Raw genomic sequence first — 27,349 nt, 5'->3', positions numbered from 1 at the left:
ATGTACCACATTACTGTGGTGTTGTCTGTTCTTATCAATAATTGCCCTGGATGCAGGAGGTCCTTGAAAGCTGTAATTGCATTTATCACTGCTAGCATTTCCTTTTGATTGATGTGAAGGTGCTTTTCCTTTTGGGACCATTTGCCCTGAATGCACCTGTCTGTCATGTGTGCCCCCCAGGCGTAGTCTGAGGCGTCTGTTGTGATGACTTGATTTGCTTGAGGCTTGCAGAATGGTAGACCTGTGTTTGTTTGGCATGCTTGGGCCCACCACAGAAATTCCTTTTGCAAACATGGAATTAGTGGTATTACTGTTTCCAAACTGTGGCTGTGTTGAGACCATAGGTTTTTTTAGGTACCATTGAAGTTTCCTCATATGCAACTTTGCACATGGGATTAGAAGAATGCAAGATGCCATGAAGCCCAGAGCCTGCAGGATTTTCCTTGCAGTTAGCCTGGTACAATTTGCTAGCATCCTGAAGTACTGAGTTAGTTGCCCCTGTTTTTCTGGCGTAAGATAGGCCCATCTGGGTGTTTGTGTCCAAGTTGGCACCCAGGAAAATTATTTTCTGAGATGGTGTTAGCCTGGATTTCTCTTTGTTGACTGTGTATCCCAGAGAATTCAATAACCGTGTTACATAAGCCAGATGTTCCAGAAGTATGTGTTTGCTGTCCGCTTGGATCAGGCAATCGTCCAAATAAGGGTAAATTTGTATCCCTTGAAGTCTGCAGTAGGCAATTACTGATGCCAGGCATTTCGTGAATACTCTGGGCAGTAGATAAGCCAAAGGGCAATGCAGAGAATTGATAGTGGATTGAACCTGCAAGAAATCTGAGGTATCTTCTGCAGCTTTGTCTGATTGGGACATGCAGGTATGCCTCCTTGAGGTCCAATGTTACCAGCCAAGACTCCTTGCCCAGCATGGGAAGAAGCTGCTGTAAGGTGAGCATCTTGAATTTTGGTACGAGTAGAAATGTGTTTAGGATGGATAAGTCCAAAATGGGTCTCCAATCGGTTCCCTTCCTTGGTACCAGGAATAGTCTGGAATAAAAACCTTGACCTTGTTCGTGAGTAGGTACCTCTTGAATAGCTTTCATCTCCATGAGATCTGAAATTTGTTTTTGTGCCTCTGCCATTTGATTGTGTGGCAGGTTCGGCATGCCTCTCATTTTTGGAAGAGTGTGAAAATGAAATCTGTAGCCTCTGTTTATAATATCCAGGATCCATTTGTCTTTTGTGGCAATATGCCAATTTTTTGAAAATAATACCAGCTTTCCTCCCAAGGGTGCTGCCACCTGAGCCTTGCTTGGCATGCAAAGGGGAAAGTCATTGGGTTTGTTTCCTGTATTGTTGTGCACTGTCTTCGCCACCTCTTGGTGCTGGAGATTGCCATTGTCTGCCTCTATATGATCCTTGAGATTGTCCTCTGCCCCTTGTGCGCCTGTATCTACCTCTTTGGGGCTTGTCCGTGGCTGGAAAGGACCAGTTTTTTGAAGGCCAATTTCTGCTAAAACGTGGTGGTTGTACCTGTAGAAAAGCTTTGACAGTTTGCATAGATTTAGCTTTTTCTTCCATTTTCCGTAGTATCTCCTCAGCATTAGTACCAAATAATACATCCTTTTGTAAAGGAGCATCTAGTAGTTTAGCTTTAACATGATCAGGCAAGGTTTGTTCTCTAAGCCAGGCATGTCTACGAATGACTGATCCTGTAACAGCAGCTCTACTTGAGGCCTCTAGAGCATCATAGCCACATTGTAAGGTGTGTTTACCCACTTGTTCTGCACTATGCATCATATCCTGCAACTCCTTCAAATCTGGTTATTCAGGTTGTGACATTTTATTCCTTAATTGTGATAACAGAAACTGCTGATATTTAAGCATATGGAACTGACAATTTAAGGCCCTCATGGCTAGGGTGGCCGAGGTATATACCTTTTTCCCCCACCTTTCTAAGGATCTAGACTCTCTCTCGGAAGGTAATGGATTCTTAGCAGTAGAGGCCTTCATTCCCTTGGGGCCTTGAGAATGGTTTCAGGGTCAGCATTATGGCTTTTGTAAAGAAATTGGTGTGAGTTAGGAACTCTGCAGTACCTATCAGGCTTGACTGGGGCAGGAGGCAGGGAATCCGGATTAAGGCAAGCCTCCAAGTAAACATCATCAAGTATGTCCAAGACAGGAGGTATCACCAGAGGTCTGTGCTGAGGTAGCAAAAGAAATTCCCTAAGCCTTTTCTTGGAATCTGAAAAATCTTGGCCTTCCCAATGGAAGTGTTCCCTCAAGGTATGCAAGGTTTCCCCGAAAGAAAAATCCTCTGGGGGGGGGGATACAGAAGGAATGGACTGCTCTGCATCAGAATCTTCAAAAGGGGAGTACGAGTGTTCCTCTTCATCAGAATGCTCTGAAATAATGGAGCCCTGGTCAGAAGAGGGAGAATCTTCCTCCATTCTGGGTCTCTTGTCCGGAGGGGGTTGGGAACCCCTGATAAGAGTAATTAGATCCTCAGCCATTTTCAGCATCTGCTTTTTAGGCATGGGGCCTGGAGATGGGCCCTGTGCAACAGGCCTCTTGGAATGCATGGCTGATTTAGACTTAGTAAAGGCCTTTATGGAAAAGGAAGAAGGTCTGAAGACACCATGGGTGGAAGTGGACCTGTCCACATTAAGAGGCTCAACACTCACAATGGCTTCGGTAGCTGTAGCCAGGGTATGGGCCGAGGAACCCGCGGTCTCTGTTACAGAAGACACTGCCAGAGAAGTGTCGTCGGTAGTCAGGGGCTGCGTAGGTGCCTCGCTGAGAACCGGACCACGTGTAGCCGGTTTTGGCGTGGTGTCGGTCTTTGTCCTTGCGTTTTTTGGACAAAACTGGAGTCGGAGTCTCCGACGACATTTTATAATTAAAAGCTTTACCAAAAAAGTGCTGGGCGAACTCCGCCCGACGCTTAATAGTGCGTTTATTGAAAGTAGCACAAAAGCGACAGCCCGAGACGTCGTGGTCTGGGCCTAAACAAGGTATACAGAGGGAATGGAAATCCTTATGCGGTATTTGCTTCCCACAAGAAATACAATTGTTAACTTTGTCTGACATCGGTCTGAGGCAAGAAAAGTTTCCCCAACGGGGTACTTAGCTTTAAAGAAGACTTCGATTTCCAAATTTTCGTAATTTCAGGAGCTGGCCGACCGGCACTTGCGAACTGCTTCTGCTTCGGGCACCGCGCGGCAAAAAAGACTGAAGAAAATGGCGTCGGCTGTGTCTTATATACCCCTGTCGCACTGACGTCAGGAAGGAAAGCGACGACAACCGACGCCGGACCTGGACTTTGGAATTCGGCCGACCGAGGACCCGCCTGACGGCAGGAGAACCCATCTGTTATGACTGCAGCTGTATGCACGATGAACATTTGAGAAAGGACCATAGCGACTCCAAAGTTAAAGGGTCCAAAGACACCAAACAGAAAATCTTTTCCACTTACCCATATAGGATTTTCTAGTTCATACGTGGGTACTAGGCGAATGACCACTAAGGCCTTTTTAAGCCTAGACATGTATCCCAAATCTCTGACAAGTTCTGGTACCCTTGATAAGTGTAAGCAGGGGCTTCAGAGATGAAACATTTACACACTGCCTGTATCTGCTGGAAACAGGTGCCAAACAGGGATGTAATTCCTCTTCCCCATCCAATTTTCCAAGTTACACTTTAATTGGGTTAGAGAGGAACTCTGCTTCACGTGGATGGGGATCTTGTTATAGAGAAAGGGTAGTCTCCGGGATACATACCTCTCTCTCCAGCAGGTGCTATTTATATCACATATTTAAGTCTTTAGAATGGGTAAATACCGGTGTTGTTTCAGGATATGCAGAAGGTCCATCACGGTTTACAAAGTCAACAAAAGTCAAGTATTTTCTCAGCCACTTATTTGCAAACCCATATTTTTCAAATGTGACTTGATACTTTAGAATCTCACATTTATTTTCTATTTCAGTGCTGCTGGTCTTTTTCCTGATCATGTCCATCTTCCAACACTGGACTCCAGTTCAAGTCCAAAGTAGTCCTGATTCATCAAGTCAATTACTGTGCTGTCTTCGGTCTCTCAAGCATTTTCCTTTGAGCACTGGAAGAGGTTTCACTGGTAAAATCTCTCTGAGTTTTATTGTGTAAAGAATGAGAAGCAGAGCTTCCTTCGGCTGGATGGTTCACCTTTTGTTAGATAAACTATTGTCTCCTCAGCCTGTACTGCATCCAAAAATGTCTTTGATCCTCTAAAAAAAAAATTCTCTGAAGACAATGGATACAGCAGATGTAATCTCGCATCTGCCTCTTGACATACTCTGATCACTAGGATAAAGTTGCTTCTCTTCTGGCCTTGTGTACAGTGAACAATCATTTCCCACAACCACCGTTTCAAGTGTTTTATACGTTTCCCTCGTCCACGGTTTTGTCAGGATCAACTCCTTCTGCAAGTATGACTGCACATTTACTAATATAGGTCTTGGTGGTTTCTTATAGCCAGGTTTAGAGCATAAACTCAATCTGCCCTTTCAATTAACAACTCCTGATGTGGAACACCAGCCCAGTTATTTCTGCTTTCAAAAAATCAATGCAGCCTGTTCCTTGCAATTTCTCAGGTACAGCAGAAAATCAAGTTTTCTCTGTGTGGTCAGTCTTCTACCTCTTCTATTTTTAGTTATTTATTTTTAAAAAAAAAAAAAGCTCCTCTGAGAAACCTCATACTCTGCCAGCCTTTTCTTTGTTTCATCCTCTGATTTTCTACAGCTTTATCACTTCATCTGAATAGCTAGTTAAAGCTTCTTCTATTTTCCAGCCTTTTGCTATCAGAGTTGATACATTCCTTCAGTGTTTCATTTATTTTAATCACATCTGACTATATCTAATTTATTTCTTCCTCTAAATTACTACAAGCCATCTCTTGAACCAAAGATAAAGCATGAACTGCTTTTTGCTAAAAAGCTGCATGATCCTTCCCAGCCAGTGTTTCTCCTCAACTTTTCCGGCTGATTTTAAGTTATCCCAATTTCTTCTATACTGGCATCCAAGCAGTGAACTTACTAGCGAAAAACTGAATTTTACCCAAATGGCAGTTTCAAATGGCACTTCTTTTTCTGTTTTTTTCATACTGAGAGAGTTGAAACTAAGCTGTTGATCAGTATGCAGCCCTCTTGAAATTTCCAATATTGATGTAATGTTAAACATATTAAAGTTGTGTAAGTAAACTTATTACAACAGCAGATGTTCTTACAGATCTTTGTTTCAGTAGTTGTACCCTCCCCCTCACCCCACCCCATTTGATTTTTCATCTACTGCCAGGTTGTGGATGTACATACTGTTGTTTTGCTTTCCTAACAATTTTCCTGTCAAGACTATTGCCTTCCTTCTAAAGGCAAGTAAGCACTAAAATGTTGGTGCTCTAAATGCCTTTCATGTGAAGCTTTGCTCAAGCTCCTAGTAGCATGTGGAAGGTGCCCCTTAAGCTCTGAAAAGCTGTTTAAATGGTCATAATCTTATCAAGACAGAACTCTAACAGCTTAGGCTACTACAACAGTGATCTAATACTGGACATCAAGCAAACTGCAGTGACCAGAGGTCAGGACTAAACTCCAGACCCTGAAGCAGTCAGGGAAAGCTTTTACTACTGAAATGCCACAGTTAAGTTGAAATATTAAGCTGCAACTTTTATTTATATATTTTTCTGTGGTCAGAAACTGCAAATGTTATACTGCTACGCACTGCTCATGACCCTGCATCAGTGATTAGTGCGGCTTTGTAATTTTCTCTACTCTAAAACTGCTGGGATAGAAAATACCTCTCTGACATTATTTATTTTTAAATTAAAATGTTCTTTTCTCTTGCATGCACTCGGGATACCCATACCATATATTTTTCCCATTTATTTTGCATTAGGTTATTGTAGTTCTCATTCACTTAAAACAGAACCATTTATAAATGCTGCTTTACATAATCCCAAGGAAAAGCATTGTAAACGCTCCTTCTGATATGCATTCTTTTCCATAATAAACTTAACAAGGGGTATTTTTACTGCAGCTAGACTATATCCTAAATGAACTGTTTTTATAAGCAATCAGTTTTTTTTAAATTAAGTAGTTCTCACCACTCCTGACACCTATTCTGACAGCAGCTCATTTTTTTTGTCTATGTACAGTAATTTTCTATGTTGTCTGATGCAGCAAGGTTCATGGACTCAAACTGGTGGTGGTGTAGACAAGGTTTAAAGCACTTTGGTACGTTTTTTTTTTTTTTCTTGTCTTGTATTCCCTACTCTGACCATCAAGTTTTTTCCTCACTCTTTGGACTTTCTCTTTCCCCAGTTGCTGGTTAACACCCACACTGATGACTGAGATGAGTCTTAAAGAGAAACAAACAGCCATACTCTTAACAGTTCGACTTTTACTACTTTGCCTTACATACCATTCTTTTCCCCCTAATATGGCATCCACTAATGTCAGTACACAAGTGATGCATGCATACCACCACATAAGAACCACCAGTGTGTTTCCCAATCATTTCATTAGACAAAAATCTTAAATGCAACAGGCAATAAGCACTAGCCAGGGGAGACAAATTCCTTTAAAAAAAAAATTTGGAAAAATAATACAAAGCAGAATTAAGAAATGCCATGTTTGGGGTGCAGCTGTCCTATAACCATATAAGCAGAGAAGTATACTGAAATTACACTTAGAAAATGAAGTACTTACATTAGACACTATTGTGATAAAGGCATGTGCTATCAAAAATGGCAGCGTGTCAGGAGTTCCATATTCAAAGCAATCCTTCATGAGTGAAAGACCATTTTTTTCACAGAACAAACAAACATATCGAAGTAAGTGCAAAGGAACTTCAACATCCTGCACAAGAATAAAAATAACAGATTAGTTTACATTAACACTATTTTGTCAACAAAGCATAAACTACAGCCAAATGATTTTTAAGCTTAAAATTCTCCCTAAAACACAACATCAAAGCTTTGTCAGTCAAAGCACTCCATCATTAGATGAAGTGCATTATTTTTATACCTTTAAGTAATGACCACACCACCACAAAAATAGTAATAGCAATAATTGGGAAAATGTGGAAAGTACAGCTGTTTACACTTACCATAAATATAGATGTTCGAGTGTATTCACTGTTGCAGTCATTACATTTGGGTAATCTGCTGGCAGGTTGCCCTCAGTCGGCCTGATCAACAAAGTCTTGGGTCCTGCGTCAGTTGCTGTCCATTCTTCCATGACGTCAGGTTGTCAGGGGTATAAAACAGAACTGATGCCATTTTCATCAGTTTTTCTTGCCCCAGATGTCAGGTGCCTCCCAAATGGGGATATATATATATATATATATATATATATATATATATATATATATATATATATATGCATGTAATTTAGAACACAAAAAATATACCTCCAAATAAAAGCAAATACATCTAAAAGGCTTTTGAGAATAGTAAAAGAAAGAAAAATACAATAAGAGAAAAACAGGGGGCTGGTGGGTGGGTAATCAGGACTGCAACAGTGAATATACTCTAACATCTACATTTATGGTAAGTGTACACAACTGTACTATGTTCTTCGTGTTTCACTGTTGCAGTCACTACATTTGGGTAGAATCCTAAAGCTATGGTTGACAGGATGGAATTATACAGCATTAGGAGCAGCTATAAGGCCCTGCAGGACAGCAGTGGCAAAGCCTGCTATGGATTTAGAGAAGAGAGGTAAATGGTAATGTTTGGTGAACGTATGAACTGAGCTCCAGGTAGCAGCTTCTAGAATGTCTCTGGTAGGAACCCCTCTGAGAAAGGCTGCAGAAGTAGATGCAGCCCTGGTGGAATGGGATCTGACCCCCTTGGGGACAGGTTTACCATGGTGCATGTTGCAGAAACAAATACAATGGCTTATCCATTTTGAAATAGTCTGCTTTGAAATAGCCTTTCCCTCTGCCCTGCAGCAAATGCCACCAGTAATTGCTCAGATTTTCTTAGAGATTTTGTCCTGTTTAAGTAGAATCTTAGTTGTCTGTGTACATCCAATGAATGCAGAATCCGCTCCCCCTTGATCTGTGGATTTGGGAAAAGGGTTGGCAGATGAATGGTCTGATTAAGAGCCACACTAGATACCACTTTAGGCATAAAGTATGGATTGGTCCTGAGAGCCACCCTGTCCGGGTAAAAGATAATAAAAGGCTCCACTGCCAAGAGAGCCTGTAGTTCTGAAATCCTTCTAGATTAAGTGGCTGCTAAAAGAAAAGCGGTCTTCCAAGAGAGAAATTTTATGTCTGCAGTAGCAGCTGGTTCAAAAGGAGGTAGGGTGAGTTTTTCCACCACAAAACTGAGGTCCCATGCTGGAGTTGGTGCTCTCCTGGGAGGTCTCACATTTTTGGCCCCTCTGAGGTACTGCTTTAGCAAGGGATGAGAAAAGAGAGGAGGCTCTGTGTTGTAATGAGCCAAGATGGCAGAGGCATGGATTTTTATGAAAGAAAAAGATAGGCCCTTGTGAAGCATCTCAGTTAAATACTGCAGAATCTGAGGACTATTGGGCATTGCTGTGTTTATTCCTTTTGCTTGGTTCCAGGCACAGAATCTTTTCCATTTATCAGCATAAGATTTTCTAGTACTAGGCCTTCTAGCCTTCAAAATGACATCCATCACAGGTTTGCTGAGAGATGTTACTGGTGGAATTAGTTGATTAGCCATGCTGCAAGATTCAGAGTTTGGAGCAGAGTGTGCAGAATTTGATGGTTCTGCTGAGACAGTAGATAAGTTGTCTGAGGCAGGTACCATGGAGGAAGGTGTGACATATTGCGTAGGAGCGGGTACCAGTGTTGGGTGAGGCCAATCTGGAGCAATCAGAATCATTTTCGGTTTTTCCTGTCTGACTTTTAGCAAGACCTTGAAGAGCAGGGGCAGAGGGGGAAAGGCATAAACTGATAGGTTTTTCCAGATGAAGGATAGAACATCCACTTTCCAAGCTTTTTTATGATGGATTCTTGCGCAGAATTTGTCCAACTGATAGTTTTGGGGTGAGGCAAAAAGATCTGTGTCTGGGCTCCACCATTTGCGTGTCAACATGCTGAAGATTTGTGGATCCAGTTTCCATTTGTGTGGGTCCATAAGATTTCTACTTAGTTCGTCTGCCAGAGTATTTTGCTTTCCTGGCAGGAACTGAGCTTGTAGATGTATTTGGTAAGTCAAGGCGGTGTTCCACAAAGCCATGGCTAGTCTGCAAAGGGGGTAGGAATGGGTACCTCCCTGTTTGTTTATGTTCCACATGACTGGGGTGCTGTCCGTCTTTATCAGTAGTTGTCCCGGATGAAGAAAGTCCTTGAAGGCTGTCAGAGCATTCTGTACAGCTAGCATCTCTTTCTGGTTGATATGTAGGTGCATTTAATTTGGGGTCCATTTGCCCTGAATGCATCTCCCTGCCAGATGTGCCCACCAAGCATAATCTGATGAGTCTGTAGTCAGGGTTTGGGGGGTGGAACGAATGACAGTACCTTGTTTTGGTGACAGGCCTCTGCCCACCATAGGAACTCTTGCTGCAGGCAAGGAATGATAGGAATCATTGTTTCCAGGCTCTGACAATGTTGACTCCATAAGCTTTTTAGGTACCATTGAAGTTTCCTCATGTGCAGTCTTGCATATGGAATTAGTAAAATGCAGGAAGCCATGAACCCCCAAGGCCTGCAGTATTTGTCTTGCAGATAGCTGGGTTTTTGTGGCCACTTGTTTGAAGTGTCATCAATTGAATTTGTTTTTCTAGCGTAAGGTAAGCCATCTGGGCAGTTGTATTCAAGCTTGCACCCAGGAATGTAATTATTTGAGAGGGTACACGTTGTAATTTCTTTTAGTTTATGATGTACCCTAGACAAGTTAGAAGCCTTTTTACAAATGCCAGATGTTGTAGAAGAGTGTCCTTGTTTTCTGCCTGAATTAGACAATCGTCCATATAAGGATAAATTTGAATGTTTCTTTGTCGGCAAAATGCAATTACTGGTGCCAGGCACTTTGTGAAGACCCTGGGCGCAATAGATAAGCCAAAGGGCAGTGCAGAGAAATGGTAATGCAAAAAGCCTGCTTTGAAGTGGAGGTATCTTTTGCAAGATTCCCTGATTGGGATATGCAGGTAAGCCTCTTTTAAGTCTAGAGTTACCAACCAGGCATTCTTACCTAACATAGGCAGTAACTGTTGTAGAGTCAGCATCTTGAATTTTGGAATGTCCAGGAATGTATTGAGAATGGATAAGTCCAGAATTGGACACCATGATTTGTCTTTTCAGGCTACCAGGAAAAGTCATGAATAAAAACTTTGTCCCTTTTCCTTTCCTGGTACTGGTTGAACAGCCCCCATATTCATGAGGGACATCACTTGTTTCTTGGCCTCTGCCCACTGATTTGGAGGCAGATATGGCCATCCGTTTGGGATTGGCAACATGTGGAAATGAAATCTGTACATCTGGGATACTATATTTAAAACCCACTTCCCACTTGTCCTGGGTAATTCGATGCCAATTTTGTGCATGAAGTGCCAGTTTTCCCCCCAAAGGGGCTGCCAAAAGATAAGTGATTGGTGATGGCAGAGGAAAGTCCTTGAGACTGTTTACCCTAGGCAGGTGCCTTGTTACTTCCAGATTTGGAGGTGGAGGTACATTGTTCTGTAAGTTCCCTGTGACTGAAACCTGGAGCCTTTGGAGTGTCTGGGTTTGACCCGAGCGGCTCTGGTGGGTACTGGAAAGGTCCAATTCTTAGTAGGCCAGTGCCTACTGAACCTGGGCGTCTGCACTTGTAGGAAATCTTTTACAGTTTGCATAGATTTAGCTTTATCTTCCGTCTTTTTCAAAACTTCTTCTGCCTTATTACCAAATAGACTGTCCTGTTGTAAAGGAGCATCCAACAATTTTGCTTTAACATCATCAGGCAGATTTTGCTCCTTAAGTCAAGCATGCCTTCTTATCACAGATCCAGTTACAGTAGCCCTGCATGACGCCTCCAAGGAATCAAAACCACACTGCAAAGTATGCTTTCCAACTTGTTCAGCTGAATGCAAAAAATCCTGTAACTCTATTTTCCACACAGTCAGAAATCAACATCACTTTCTGTTTAAGTAAGCCCATGACATGCTGCTGTTATTTAAGCATATGAAATTGACAGTTTAAAGCCCCGATTGCCAAGGTTGGAGACGTGCAAACCTTCTTACCCCATCTATCCAGCGCCCTGGAGTCTCTATCAGAAGGGGTAGGATTTTTAACAGCAGAAGCCTTAACGCCCTTGGGACCCTGAGAAATGGTTTCAGGGTCAGCAGTAGAGTTTTTAAAAATAAATTTGTGGGAGTCAGGAACCCTGTAATATCTGTAAGGAATTTGTGGGAGTCAGGAACCCTGTAATATCTGTCTGGCTTACTAAGAGTCGGAGGCAGGGAATCAGCAGCCATGCTGGATTCTGAGAAAACATCATCAACAATGTCTAGAACAGGAGGTATAGCCAAAGGCCTATGCTGAGGAAGAAGGAAATCCCCAAGCCTCTTTTCAGATTCTGAGAAATCCTGACTCTCCCAGTGAACGTGTTCCCTTAAGGTATGCAAAGTTTCTCCACAAGAGAAGAAGCAGAAGGGATGGAATCTTCTGCATCAGAGTCCTCATAAGGTGGTATAGATAATTCCTGATCAGAAGAAATACAAACCTGATCTGAAGATTCATAGGCAGTGCCTTGCCTAGGCCTCTTAGCAGGAGGGGGATGGGAACCCCTTATCAAGGTAATTAAATTCTCAGCCATTTTGATCATTTGATTTTTTTGGCATAGGGGCCTGTGCACGTGGCCCAAGAGTGGTTTTTTAGACATAGAAGTTGATTTTGGCCTAGGTTTTGAAGATGGCGTCGGTTTCATATACAAATCTTTAGGCCTGAAAACACCCTCAGAAGCCGGTGCCTGCTCAGCGGCTCCAGACCCATCTAAGGTAGACACATCTGCGGGTTCAATACTTAAAGTGTCTCGCAGCATACCAGACTCCGAATGTATCTCAGTACAGGCCTGCGAATCAAAAGTAGCGGGTATCAGGGGCTGCAAAAGCACCTCACTGCGTACCAGCGAACCGGCAACTGGCTTAGGAGAAGCTTAGTCGGTTTTGGACCTCGACGGTCTGTCTTTTTCCTTGCGTTTTTTGTGTATTCTGGTAGTCAGATTGCTAACCGATGACATTTCTGGATAGTTAAATCTTGAGCCAAAATATTTAGATGCAAAAATATACAGACGCTTAATAGTGCGTTGATTAAATTTAGCACAAAACCAACAGCAAGGCACGTTGTGGTCAGGGCCTAGGCAAGGAATACAGTACAAATTAAAATCCTTATGAGGTGTTTGCTTCCCACAAGTAATACAATTATTAACTTTTACTGACATTGGTAAGGAGCAAGAAAAAGTTTCCCCAACGGGGTACTTAGCTTTAGGTTGAGGACTTCGGTTCTGAAACTCGAAAATGAAAATTTCAGGAGTCGGCCAACAGGCACTTGCAAACTGCTTCTGCTTCGGCCACCGTGCAGCAAGAAAGACTGATGAAAATGGCGTTGGCTGCATGTTTTATACCCCTGACGACCTGACGTCATGGAAGAAGGGACAGCAACCGACGCAGGACCCAAGATTTTGTTAATCAAGCCGACCGAGGGCAACCTGCCAGCAGATTACCCAAATGTAATGACTGCAACAGTGAAACATGAAGAACATCCAAAATTAATAATAATAATGCAAAGGTTTTACACATTCTATCTGTTACTTTTTTCACTGAACACATTTCTAGCAATAATAACAACAAATAGTAAGCAGCACTGACAAAAGTGTGCAGTTTAATTTTTATGCAAGGAGAACAAGGTTACCTGTATCTAGTATTACTGGAATGTTATGCCAGCACTCTGGCAAAAGGTCATCTAAGTTTTTCAAAACATAAGGTATCCCCAAAAATTGTTTTGCATACTTTTGACATAATACACGATGGCTGAAGTAACACTAACCCCTAACATACAAGGATTAGAAAGTAATAATGTGCTCCAACCTCTACGTCTGGTGAGATTAATAAAATGTAATTTCTACTTGGCAAATGCAAAAGCAAACTAGGTCTTCAAAACTAACAGACGTTAACCTCAGTTCAAAAAACAGTAAACATGAAAGAAAACAATCACTTAGTTAAAAAAAAAAAAAATACCAGAAAGCAAAAAATAGAATACTTACATTCATATCACAATACGCCCCTAATAAATTGCTTTCTTGAGCCGAAATATCCTGGTTAATGAGAAAACAATGTCATAAATCTTAATACTGACAGATTAATTCCTAAAGTCTAGATACATGCTTAGATCAGTTCACAGACCACTTCCAACCTCAACCCAGTCTGCATAACAGTATGTGAAAGTGTGCACACGCATTACTAAAATACAGCACTATTGCCATCATGGATTAAGTTTTCTAGTCTACCAAACTATGTCAATCTCAACTTAGTCAGAAAAACACCTAGCGCACTTGAAAAGCATGCACCTTATCCCTTGTGGCTGAACAGTAATATCCAATTTAATTATGAGGTAAAAATTGAATAACTCACAAACACTAAATTCACCTATCCATACCACTCTTTCTACAGTATCTTAGTTGGAACATTGGTATAAAGCCTCTTGAAACAATAGTTATGTACATACCATAATGTTAGATCCATATTCTCTCATTTTTGTCAAGTTAATTTGGGTTGTCGGACCCAATCAAATCCAACCTCAGCACCTTCCAACAGAATTCTGGATCCGAGAACTCTGGCTCATCCTCATCCACAATTCTCTCTTTCTGTCTGACATTCCTCAAACTGAGTTTGCTGACTATTCTAATTACATAGACCAAAATGTATGGAACGAAATAATCTAAGACAGTTCCATGCTTAGCGAAAATGCAAAACAAACATAAAGGGTCTTACTAGAGGTTTGTCCAAGCCCCAGAAGATACACATGGCAATTTGGAAGGGGAAAGGAGGATGTAGAACCAGATGACAATAAGACAACGCGGATCTAATGTTATGGTGAGTACATCACTATTGTATCCAATGTTGTCTACATTCTTTTGATTCTGCATTTGAGACAGATTCCCAAGCCGCCTAAAAGAACATGGGGGACTCGAGGAACGACATTCCTAAGAATGGCAGGGCCAAAGGATGCACGAGCTCTAAACTGCACATCCAATTTATGAGCTACAATGGTATGAACTGATGACTAGGTCATTGCTGCACAGATGTCACTAATAGCGATTTGTTTGCAAATGCTGTAGAGGTAGCCATTAATCTAGTGGAGTGAGCCTTAGGTTTTAAATGCAAGGCAATCCTCAGTTTCATAAGCAAAGGAAATGAAGTATGCCAGCCACTTAGAAATTGCACTTTTGATACATGTTGTCCTATTTTTGTTTTGGAAAAGGAGACAAATATCTGGTTTGACTTTCTAATATCTTTGGTAAGGTGTAAGCAATATCTGAGCTGCTTGTAGACATCTGCTGTATGAAGTATGTTTCCACCTTTGTCTGAGTAATTCAGGAAAAATATAAGTCAATGTATTGATTCAAATGCATTTTAGATGACACCTTTGGAAAACAGGAAGGGTTTGATCTCAATATAACTCTATCCTTGAGGATGATGAGAAAGTGTAACTCGTATGACAGTGCTTGTAACTCAAATACATGTAGCCAAGGTAATGGGAAGCAAATACATGATTTTCCAAGAAAGAAACTAAGCTGACTGAGGTGGCAGTCTCAAAAGGGTTTCTGAGTCAATGATTGAAGCAACAATGTGATATCCCATGGAGGGGCTGGATCTCGAATGGGAGGGTCAACAAAAAGGTTCCTTTAAGGAAGGCTTTAGATAACCAGAGAGAAAGATCAGTCATTATGTCCTGTATGAAAATTTGCAGTGGCGGTCATCTGAACTTTTATAGTAGAATAACTGGAACCCTGTGAAAAAGATCTGAAAAAAATTCAAGTATTGATGGAAGAGGGGCTGAAAAAGGATCTAATACATTTGAAGATACCCAAATAGAAAATCTTTTCCATTTGCACTTGTAAGTCTTTATTTTATAATTATTTTTGAGGAAAAAGATGTTAGAAGGACTACCAGAAAAGACAGCATGGCATTTCTGGTTATCATTAAAATTGGAGAAACCATGCAGTTAATTTTAGGGTCTGAAAATTCAGTAGAGTCATTCCAGACAGAAGACTCAGTAGATCAGGGATGGGATCCAGCACCCAAGGTTGGTGCAGCAAGTGACGTCAAAGGAAGGGGAACCAACCACACTTGCCAGGGCCAAAACAGGGCAATGAGAACAACCTTGGTCTTCCAACTCGTAGCTTTCTGTATGAATTTTGTCAGAAGTTGAATCAGTGGAAAGGCATAGAGAAGACCTGGGGGCCAAACGTGGACTAGAGTATCTTTCAATGACTGTCCCAGTGAAGGGTTGAGGGCAAAGTAACTTCTGCATTTGTTGTTTACGTAGGAAGCAAAAAGGTCACAACAAGGTTGGCCCCAGCAGCTGAAGATCTCTGCTGTCACTCTCAGAGACCACTCATGAGGTAATAGGCTACATCTGCTCAGTCCTTCCTCTAGCATATTTGATGAGGCAGGAATTTGCACTGCTACTAGAAAATGATGGGAAGTCAATGCCCACTGCCAGACTCACATGGCCTCCCAACAAAGAGGATATAAACATGTTCCACCTTGTTTGCTGATTCAGCACACCACTGACATTGTCCACCTGGATGGAAATCACACCCTTGGGTAGCAAGTTCTGAAATGCCTGCAACACTAGGAGGACTGCCCTCATCTCCAAGACACTGATATGAAGTTTGGCCAGCACAAGTGTCCAAATCCCTTTAACTTTTGTCCCCTCAAAATGCCCCCCCAGAAAGGAATAGAATAGTTGTGTAAGAACTTACCATAACCTTAGATGCCGTTCTCTTCCATGTTGCAGTATCTATAACAGTAGCGAGGTGGCTGCCTGCAGCACCGGACATCCGGCCAGTATACCAAAGTCTTAGGATGAGGGGTACATGTGACACGGCAGAGCCATAAACAGTCACCTATAAAAGTGATGCCTGCACATATCCAACCCATAAATGACTGCCGCATACAGTAGTACCCCTGGGACACCAGAAGAAAAGGAAGCTTTTCAGACCCACATATGCCACCAGTCAAGGAGCTAAGTAGATTACAGAGGTATGTAGAAGCTGTTGTTGCACCCTGTTCGGGTGTAAGGAAGCAAGGAAATTCCACACAAGAAAGGATAAAGAAATAAAAGAGAGGTAGGAGGGGGGACTAAATACTGCAACATGGAAGAGAAGGAGGACATCTAACGTTATGGTAAGTTCTTAACACAACTACTCTATGTCCTTCTAGTCTCATGTTGCAGTATTCATAACAGTAGGAACAGTAACGAAACTTTAGGTAGGAGCCTGGGAAGCAGAGTCGATGAGACCCTGTAAAACTGACCTTGCAAACCCAGCTCTGGCTCAAGAAATCGAATCCAGTTTGTAATGCTTGGCAAAAGTATGTACAGAAGACCAAGTGGCTGCCTCCAGAATGGAAGCGTAGTCAACAGCCCTGAAAAAGGCTGCAAAAGCAGCTACCCTAGTAGAGTGAGCTCTCACAATGGAATTCAATTCCTTTCCATGAAAGGAACAACAGAAACAGATTGCCTTAGAAATCCATGAGGCAACTGTCTGTTTTGACACTGCCTTCCCCAAGGCCCTAGGGTGAAAGGAGACAAAAAGCTGGTCAGACTTTCTAATGGATTTGGTCTTGTTCAGGTAATACCTTAGTGGTCAATGAACATCTAAAGAATGCAAAGTTCTTTTTGAGGAGTTTTGTGGTTGAGGGAAGAAAACAAGTATTTTTTGGTCTGATTCAAGGAGAGCTCATTAACCACCTTAGGCATGAAAGAAGGACTGGTCCTGAGGGAGACCCTGTCTCTATGGAAGATAAGGTAAGGAGGAGTAGCCATAAGGGATTGGATTTCTAGGACCCTCCTGCCGGATGTCAGAGCCAACAGTACTGTTTTCCAAGTACATAGTTTAAGCAATACTGAGTAAGCTGGTTCATATGTCAGCAGTGTGAGTTTTTCAAGCACAAAATTAAGATCCCATGATGGAGGGATAGGTCTACGAGGGGGTCTGATATGAAGAACCCTTTTAAGAAGAGTTTTATGTCTAACCTGGATGCCAAAGGAGGTACCAAAGGAAGGCAGGCAGAGATGGCTGACAAATGCACTTTTACAGAAGAGTATGTTAGTCCTGAATGTAGAAGCTCACACAATTAAGAAAGGACCATGGGTACTAGAACAAGAGAAGGGTCCTGTTTGTTCTTGAGACAAAACCTGAAGAATCTTTTCCATTTTGATACAAAATTTCTCCTGGTACTAAGTTTCCTGGCCTCCTGCAGGACATTAAGTATGTCCTCTGAATACAGGTGTCTGAAGGGGATCACAATTCTATCACCCATAGGGTCAGTTTGAGGTTGAGCACCTGAGGATGGATGATGGACCCCCTATCTTGTGCGAGTAGGTTGAATCAGTGAGGTAACCTGTGGTGACAGCCCTTGGCTAACAGGTATACTAGGGGAAACCAATGCTGTCTTGGCCAAAAAGGGAGTCACCAGCAGGGTTTTTGGTCTGTCCCTCTGAATCTTCAGAAGGACTTTTTGAATCAGTGTGGGGGGGGGGGCATAAAGAGATATCCCTGTCCAAGAAAAAGAGAAGGCGTCCACCTTCCAAGCCAGTGGATGTGGGTTTCTGGTGCAAAACAAAGGCATCTGTCTATTCTGGGAGGGGGCAAACAGAAATGCCTGAGGAATACGCTACCTGTGAATAAGATCCAAATACACCTCCCTGTAAAGCATCCATTCAAGAGAGGGTGCTGAGGTTCTGCTGAGGGTGTCTGCCATCACATTCTCTGCTGAGGGAATGTACACAGCTTGCAGGTGAATGTGTAGTTTTGCTGCTAGGGACCAAATCTGAATTGCCAAGGTGGAAAGTGGACAGGACCTTGTACCTCCCTGCTTGTTGACATACCACAGGAGAGTCACATTGTCTGTGACTACCTCGAAATGCCAAGAGAAGGGCCCTCAGTTCTTTGATATTGATGTGATCCCTTTATCTGTGGGTGGACCACTCTACCTGAACTTTGTTCGGGTTGTTGTTCATTTCCAGAACTGCTCCCCAACCCAGATCTAATGCATCTGTATAGAGATGTTGTGAGGGTGGCGGGATCTGCAATGGTACTTCCCTGATTGAGGTTGACGGATGAAATCCACCATTCCAGCTTTTTTTTTTTTCAAGCATGGGAGAAGAGGGAGGAAAACATCCACACTATGGAAGTGTTGGTTCCACAGATTCTTAAAGACCCACTGGAACTTTCTCATTATCAGCCTTGCAAACGGAAGTATGGGAATCAATGATGCCATGTGGCCTAGGACCCTCAGAGATTTCCTTGCAAAGATGGTTTGGATAGAAAAGAAGACTCTGAAAGTAATGGGTGAGGGCTTCCACCTTCTGGCAGGGGATGAAGGCTGCCATCTTGTCTGTTCTTATTCTGCATCCTAAGACAAGATCTAGGGTTGGCGTCATTTGTTATTTTTGTTGGTTTATTGTGAACCTTAGGTCTGCCAAGGGTTTGCACACCATGTGTAGGTGATGGTGAAGGGAGTGGCAGTCTTGGTGTATGATTAACAGGTAGTCTAGGTAGGGATACATTTGTATGCCTTGCATTCTGCAGTGGGCGACAACTGGAGATAGACACTTTGTGAATACTCCTAGAACTGTAGAGAGCCCAAATGGCAATGCAGAAAACTGAAAATGTAAGGAACATACTGAGAAGTGTAGGAATTTCCTGTAGCTGGGGTGAATGAGGATATGATGGTAGGCATCTCTCAGATCCAGGGATAAAATGAAGGCTTGTCTGGAGATAAGGGGTGAGAGATGATACAAAGTGAGCATCTTGAAGGTAGGCACCTTGAGAAATAGATTGAGGATAGACAAATCCAGAATTGGTCTCCAAGGACCATCCTTTCTTGGGACCAAAAACATCCGGGAGTAAAATCCCTAGTTTGTCTTATCTGGAGGGACTTTTTCTATTGTGCCCTAAGCTAGGAGGTGATCCAAAATTGGAGGAAAGAGGTGAAGCTAGCTTGAAGGGGGTTGAGGTGTCCCTTGGAAGGGAGGAACTGTCCACCAAGTCATAAAATAACCTTTTTGGATGATGGAAAGTACCCAACCCTCCGAGGTGATTTTCTGCCAGGAGGGTTGGGAAAGGGTGAGACGGGGGGGGGGGGTGGGTAAAGGGCTTGTGTCACAGTGCAGGAGCTCTGGCAGGGTCAGGCCGCCACCAAAAGGGAGTAGGGGTTGAGGTGGAGGAGGGTTTAGGAGTAGTTTGCCTCCTACGGTGTCTCCATCCTTTAGATTGTGGAGCAGTAGAGTGAGAAGACTGCCTCCTTACAAAACTGGTCCTTTGTGGGTAGTTCCTGTGGTATCTACGGAATGGATGAGACTAGCAAATGTTTTAAATTTTGCAACTCCTTGCTCTTTTCTTGGAGAGATTTAAGGAGCTCTGCTGAAGCAGTGCCAAAATGGGCCTTATCAAGTGGTGCGTCCAGTAATTTGGTTTGTACATCCATGGGCAGGGGCTGGATTCTCACCTAAGAGTACCTTCTCAGGACAGAACCTGATGCTGCAGATTTGGATAATGTTTCTACAGTATCATATCTGCACTTGGAGTGCCTGGTCACCTGAGAAGCGGTAGAGAGCCGGGGGGGGGGGGGGGGGCTGAGACTTGGCAGGAAAATCTGGCACATCTAGCATTAATGCAGAGGCCTTGGACAGGGTATCTAAAACAAACCTAGCCATGTGGGTCTGATAATTAATAGCTCTAATGGCTAGTGTTGAAGTATACATTTTCTTCCTTTGTCTAACCATGAATTTGCTGTCCTTATCTGTAGGGAATAGAGAAGTAGAAGGCAGCTGTCTGGAGGATTTGTCTGCTGACACAGCACTGACTGCTGGGTCTGCAAAGGGATTCTTGAACAAGAACTGTGCATCCTGGGGGACCTTGTAAAACCTTTCAGGATGTTTAGAAGCTGGGAGCTGAGAATCTGGGACCTAAGATGCAGCATGAAAGGCACCATGAAAAGCTGGAAGCAGAGGAGGAACTACAGATGGGGAAGGCTGGTCCATCTGCAGGAGCTCAAAAAAACTCTTTTTAGTCTCAAAAACATCCGAGACCTGCCATTTAAAATGTTCTCTCATAAGTGTAATTGTGTCCCCCAAAGGAGAATTCATCCCCAGGAGAATCAGGACTAATGGTGTCCTCCTCCTCAGGAGTAGCAAAGTCCCTGGGAGACTCAATTTGGGAACAGTAAGTCAGGGGATTCATCAGAAGAAGAGAGTTCTTCCTCTGACTCCTCCAAGGCCTGCACAGGTAGTAGGGTTGGTTGGAGCACCTGAGCATGAAGGGCCTGGAAGGCTCTGAACAAGTTCTGAGAAAAGGCTTCTCATCTAGGTGCTGGTTCTGTAGCTCTATGTTTTTCTTTTTGTTTTCTCTTAAGAGGAATAGTAGTAAGTCAGTTTGGACCCGATGTCGGAGTGGATGGTAAGGCAGTAGTAGGCCCTTCTGGTGCCATGGTCCCCCCTCACCATCAGGACCTGATGGCTGATCAACCTCAGCGGACGTACACTGGGTTTCAGCTGAACTAGCTTCTACCATGATTCCTGGTTCCAGCGGTGAAATGAACATCCAATGGGTCCCTGAGCTAACATCTGCCTTGAGAGTCTCACCAGACTCCTGAGGTGCAGCATGGGCATCAGCCCCAACTTTTTTGGCCTTTTCCAAGGCGGCTCCTCAGAAGTACCTACCCCATCCCTCCATACCAAACGTCAGAGTCTTTGCTTTTCTAAATATAACTTTAAAGCAACCAAGTGGCTATGCAAAGTTTTAGGTACAAAGGACTGGCAGATGTCACAAGACATAGTTATGGCCTTCCCCTAAACAAAACAAACACTGATCATACATGTCCTTATGTGGAATTAGTCCTCCACAAGCACACGTTCTCTTCCTAGCCGACATGTACATTTGGAAAGCAAGAAGGAATATAATCAAAAACCCAAAAGGGTACTTATCTGTAGCGGACAGCCAAAGTCAAACGAGCAAACGGATTCCCAGAGCTGGCAATCAGTGGTCCGTAGATCACTGTGGCAGAAATGTTCTGGGTTGGGTATGTACAGACGTCACTTTTACAACCATCGGTTTATGGCTCTGACATGCAACGCTGCACATACCCCTCATCCTAAGACTTCAATATAGTGTCTGGATGCCTTGTGCTGCAGCCAGCCACCTCCCTACTGTTATGAATACTGCAACATGAGAAAAGGACATCCCATGGTTACTGTAAACTGGGGAACAGGCGAGCAGAAAGGTCTCCCTTCTACCACTGACAGAAAAGTTATCCACCATCTTATATGGTTTTAGTATACTTGAGAGAGACAAATTCTGGTGTGTAGAGGGTGAAAGCTCTGTGACAATTGGACAGACCATGTTCACTGCATCACTCTCATATGGTATCTTGCTAACGGTGTCAACGTAATAGCATATGCCATCAGATCTAACAGACAGAGAATTAGTCTTGCCTGTGGGCAAGGATGCTGAACTATTTAAAAACCATCAGTCTTAACTACAAGACTCTTGCAATTGGAAGTTCAGCAATTTGTCAGACTGTATCTATCAGACAACCAATGAATTGTGTGTGTTATGTGGGTCGCAATTTGGTCTTCATGGGATTGATTGTTGTGCCCAATTGGTCTACACCACTAAGTAGAATGGCTTGGTACTATAATAGTAAATCCATGGAGGTAGCAGTTAGGAGCCTATGATCTTGACATTGGAAAACTTGGATCCCCTGCAGTCATAGGTGAGTTACTGCCACTGCCACAACCTTGGTGAACACCTGGAGGGGCTGTGGTGAGACCGAACACCAATGCTCTGAATAAGTAATGACTGGTTCCCAGACAGAAATGGAGGAACCTCCTGGATTGCTTTGAATCTTGATGTGGTAGTAGGCATCCTGGAGATCTACAGAGCTCATCCAATTGACCTTCCTCAAGAGAGGCATTGCAGACTGTACCATGACCATCCAGAATTTCATCTGTTTGACAAACTGATTCAGATCTCCTGTCATCTTTGACGCTAAAAAGAACCTGGAATAGACTCCAGATTGCAACTGGTCTGGTGGGAACTGCCGGATAACTCTCGTTTAAGTAACTAATACTTTTGCTGCTACGAATTCCAACTGATCGGGTGGAGTATCAGCAGCTTTTAATCTTTTGCTGGGGGATACAAAAAAGGGTACGGTATAGCCTCTGGTGATTATCCTTAACATCCATGAATAAGCATCAACTGCCGCCAGAAAGAGGCAACCAGGAAATTCTTCAGAAGTGTTGGTAGGGTTTCTCAGTGAAAGGACCATAGAAACCCTGGTTCTGTGGTCCACTTCTTCCTCTTGGACAACGTCCATTCAAACTGCCGCCTCCTCTGCCTTGGGGAGGTCTACTTCCACGAGTGTCATGATGAAAACCCTGTGATTTTCTGAACCACATTTTCTTACCTCCCCCTTTGACTCCTGGAAGAGGATGTTTTGTGTTGACAAGAAACAGATTCCTACAGCAGACAGGGTACTGCCCATCTTGTTTGTTCCTGGTAAGCGCCAATTTTACCTCGTGTCCAAACAGCATGGAAAAATTGAAAGGGGAATTAATAAAGGATGTCTTGCAGCTTTCTGCGAAGTTGCAAAGCCGCATCCAGCCATGGCAATGCGCAGTAATGCCAGTACAACCTGCTCTATGTGCCATCTGCTGGGTTCTATAGCAGTCACATGGCAACATTAAGTATTCTAAAGGGTTGACATTTGATGGTAGGTTTTCAGAGAGAGACCTGGACACCTCTGATAAATCACTTTGGAAATGAGTTAAATGAGCAAGGTAATTCAGTACCAAACATTCACACGGTGCTGAGGTCCAAGTCCATTGACGTAGTCTGACACACTACAGGAAGATGGACAAACTTTCCTCAGATAGTTCCTTATTTGTGGCTGCTTCTACCACCATGACATCTACTAGAAGGCCCTTAGACCAGTGTTTGTGTTTTTTTGAGCTACAAAGATTCTGTCTGGCTTCTTGGAGACAGAATCTGTATTGTCAGGTTCCTTCCAAGCCCTCTGTGCTTTTAGGTCTATCAAGGCATCGGGGGGGGGGGGGGGGGGGGCACCCAGAACTCAAATGGAACAGACCCACAGACTCGTCAGAAGACATTTCAGTGGACCATCCCCCTTTTTGCTTCATTAATTTTAAGATGTTCCCAAATAAGACTTCCTCTGGGGGGACCTGGGAGATCGATCTTCTTCATCCAAATCCATGTCATGTTCTCAGTGACTGACTCATGCAAGGAGTCTGTGCTTCCACTTGCACATTTACGTACATGGAACTTGTCTCTGGGACTCTGATGGACACGCACTAAAATCAGATGGGAAGCTCAAATGTAGAACTCCCTCAGCCTATGGGATAGGACTAGTCCTGCCAACTCAAATAAGAATGAGATAGAGGATTTCACTGGGTGTAGTGAAGGATCTGTACTTTGTGCGTGCACCTGCCTTCTTGGAACAGCCAAGGCCCTTTTTCCACAGTCTTGAAAGCAGACTCCGCCACTGGAGCAGAAGAAATACTTCCCCTGTCAGCAAACTCAGGGAGTTTCCCAGTTCTAACAGAAATAGGTTTTGAGGAGAACCTCAGAGCTGAGCTGTCAATTACTGAAGAAGTAAGTGGGATCAATGGCTCCAAAAACTTCAGTGTTGATTCCACCATAGGTGCTCTGACCCTTAACACTTTAGACCTAGGATTTCTCCCGACTCAATAGCAACAGAGTCAAGAGACTAAAGGATGAAGCTGAAGTGTCTAGGGCTGTAGCATCCAACAGAGGTGTGTCCAAAGGGTTCAGACCGTAGAAAGCGGATCTAAGTAGTGAGCAAATAACAGAGCAAAGTGTGGCGGGTCAATGAGCATGTACCTAACCCTCATCTGGGAGACAGTACCAGTAGGACCCACCAGCTGAATCGGTCTCCAAGAATTTTTTCATCATCTAGTTGACATCCATTTTGGTGAGACTTCTGGCTGATCGCCTGGACCTCAATGATGAGGCTAAAGACCATAGGTCTCGAAGGTAGCTTATGTTGCAGGACTGGCAAGTGTAACAGAGAACTCAGTAAACCAGGGGAAAATGTAGCTCTAAAACAGGGAGTTCGGATTGAGGTGGTAGATAAATCAGACTGACCAAAAGTCTTCGATAATGGACCAGACAGACTGGTCAGATCCATAGACCTTTTTTTTTTTTTTTGGTTTTCTCTGCTCTCTTCTCTTCAGTCCTTTTTTTTCTACAGACATTTCCTAATTTTTTTTTTATTTCTACAGCAAAAAGCACCCAGAAAAAGTTTTATGAACTAAATAAAAATCACTACCTAAACACCAACTTAACCCTAAAATACAAACTACACTATGCTAAAGAGTAACATCTAAAAGAGAGTAGTCATGAAATTGAAAAAAAAGGTCTTTCACTTACTGCGACTGTGATGCCCACCACTGCTACTATTATGTGCTGGCCACGGTTTAACTCACTTGTGCAAGTGTTCACTTACCCGACCCGAAATGTACAATGCAACTGCCGAATGATCATAATATATATATACATATATATATATATATATATATATATATATATATATATATATATATAATACTAACTCCGAGACTGCACTACAGTGAGGGGAAGGGTGAATTTCCTGATCCCCACCTATAGTGCAATCTCCATTTAAAATGACGAATCCACAAAAGCAAATGCACCCTAGCATTCACTCTTGTGAATTCAAACATTTAAAAATTGATGTTACAACACCTTGGAAGAGTGCCTTTCGACTTCCAGGGTCGTGTAACTGTTACGACATTTTGATGGTAAACCGATGGCCACCAATGTGTGTCATCCCCAAGCTGGACCAGTAATCGAGGAGCCTGACTCCTCACCACTGACACTGGAAAGGGACATGTGCTTGGAATACAAATGGATACACTCATTTCCAGATTGCAGACCTCGCTGCATCATGTACAATTTCTCTTAAAAGCACACAGGGAATGTACTCAGCACGAGGTCTGGATGCCTCTACATCTGTCTCCCTCCAGGTCCCCAGTAAGACTCCACACAGGTACAGCTGTAGGATTAGGCCCTCAGCTGAGTGTCCAAGCCAAGTCCTCCAGCACCCTCTCTGTAAACCCAGTGCATGTCCCTGCCCCAAACAGCTGACATAATTACTCAGAGATTTGATTTGCACACATGCGCACACACACTCCTGGGAAAGGTTGGCACAGGTTTACTATCTTTGCCCCGCTCTGCCCAGACTATAAGGTAGTTACCACCACCACCAGACACTCCACAATCAGCTACTCTAAGGCCCTTAACAAAAGGTGTCCAATTATACTGTACAATATTAATACTAATACAAATGGTAGTAGTTCACCAAGACTGCTAGGCCCAAAATCTGGACACTTAATTAGCAACAAATCTGACTAATGAAAAAACAAGAACACTTTCTACATCCATCAGAACTGAGTAATAATACTCAAAAAATAAAGTTTACAAATGAAGAGCGACATAAATAACATGAAAATATAACCATAACCAAAGAAAGAGTGAACAATCTGAAGCCTTTACAAATATTACAAAAATGTACCTCACAGGAGTCATTTTTTCCTTCTGCAAAAGAGAAATTAACATCTGGGTCAACTTCTTTTAAATTATTAATTTCACCAGACTTTTAGTCATGTAGTCTTGTTTCATGGATACATCAAGCCATAAAAAGCTATACATCTCAAAAAATAGTAAAAAGTGAAGGGATAAATCAAACCTAAAAACAGGTATGTACTTCCAAAATAGAGATGAGAAATGCGTACCTTCCAAGGGGGCCGAATGAGTATACGCATTTATAGGTCTCCAGCATGCACAAGGATCAGACTGAAATTCTGTAGCTAAACAGATTAAACTAAACCCAAAATATATTTTGCCTTGAACTTCCAAGATGGCTGCACACTGAACAGCAGCAAAGTTTCAGCTCTCCCAGTGTGAAAAAAAGAAAAGTACAGTTTTGAACCTACCATAAATGTAGATGTTCGAGGATCCACATTGCTGCAGTCCTAACCATCGGGGTAGTCCGCTGTCCAGTCGGCCCGAATACCAAAGTATATGGCTGACGTCGGTCAAGGCGCATTAGACTGATGTCAGGACGTCAGGGTACTAATGCGCATGACCGACGTCATATCCTCAGTCTTTTCTTGCCCCAGATGTCAGAAGACCCTAAAAAGACAAGGCCCAAACCAAAACACCAAAAAGCCCTGCATCAAACATATATACAATATATACAAATGTACAAGAATATATATATATATATATATATTAGCCCACACCACCACCCCTAAACACAGAGGGAAGGAGGGAGGAAAATTGGACTGCAGCAATGTGGATCCTCGAACATCTACATTTATGGTAGGTACAAAACTGTACTATGTTCTTCATTCCACATTGCTGCAGTCCTAACCATTGGGTAGAATCCCAAAGCAGAGGTAAGGGAGGCTGGCAAATCATAAGGAAGCAGGAGCTGTCAACATGCCTTGCAAAATAGCTGTGGCAAAACCAGCCCTAGATTTAGAGTAGAGAGGAAGGTGGTAATGCTTAGAGAAAGTATGCACTGAACTCCAAGTAGCTGCCTCCAAAATATCCTTAGTCGCCACCCCCCGTAGAAATGCTGTTGAAGTGGCAGTAGCCCTAGTGGAATGAGGCCTAATCCCAGCTGGAATCTCCTTGCCATGATGGGAGTAACAAAATGAAATGCAAAACCCAATCCACTTAGAAATAGTTTGCTTAGACACAGGCTTGCCCTGAGAACTCAAAGCAAAAGAAACAAACAATTGCTGAGACTGCCTGAAATCCTTAGTCCTGCTTAAATAATAACGCAACTGCCTATGTACATCTAAAGTGTGCAAAATCTTTTCCCCCTTATTTTGGGGATCTGCATAGAAAGTAGGCAAATGAATAGTTTGGTTTAAAGCCACACTAGAAACCACCTTAGGCATAAAGGAAGGATTAGTACGTAATGATACCCTATCCTTATGGAAAATCAAAAGGGGCTCTACTGCCATAAGGGCCTGCAACTCAGAAACCCTTCTTGCAGAAGTAATAGCCAACAAA

General features: G+C 42.9%; 1 protein-coding gene across 1 annotated transcript in view; it reads right to left on the bottom strand.

Annotated features, from left to right (window-relative positions):
* USP34 (ubiquitin specific peptidase 34) overlaps positions 1-27,349 on the bottom strand; it is a gene marked incomplete in the record, with an annotated part of 5,849,982 nt that overhangs the window by 5,138,329 nt on the left and 684,304 nt on the right. Inside the window, 2 exon segments of the mRNA XM_044061224.1 lie at positions 6,729-6,878; positions 13,241-13,291. Coding sequence (XP_043917159.1) covers positions 6,729-6,878; positions 13,241-13,291 — 201 coding nt within the window.

Source organism: Protopterus annectens, chromosome 1.part0 (assembly GCF_019279795.1).
Source record: "Protopterus annectens isolate FY-2018-M chromosome 1.part0, PAN1.0, whole genome shotgun sequence".
Classification (NCBI taxonomy): domain Eukaryota; kingdom Metazoa; phylum Chordata; order Ceratodontiformes; family Protopteridae; genus Protopterus; species Protopterus annectens.
Note: the sequence above shows the minus strand (reverse complement) of the source record. Positions and strands in the feature narration are given on the sequence as shown.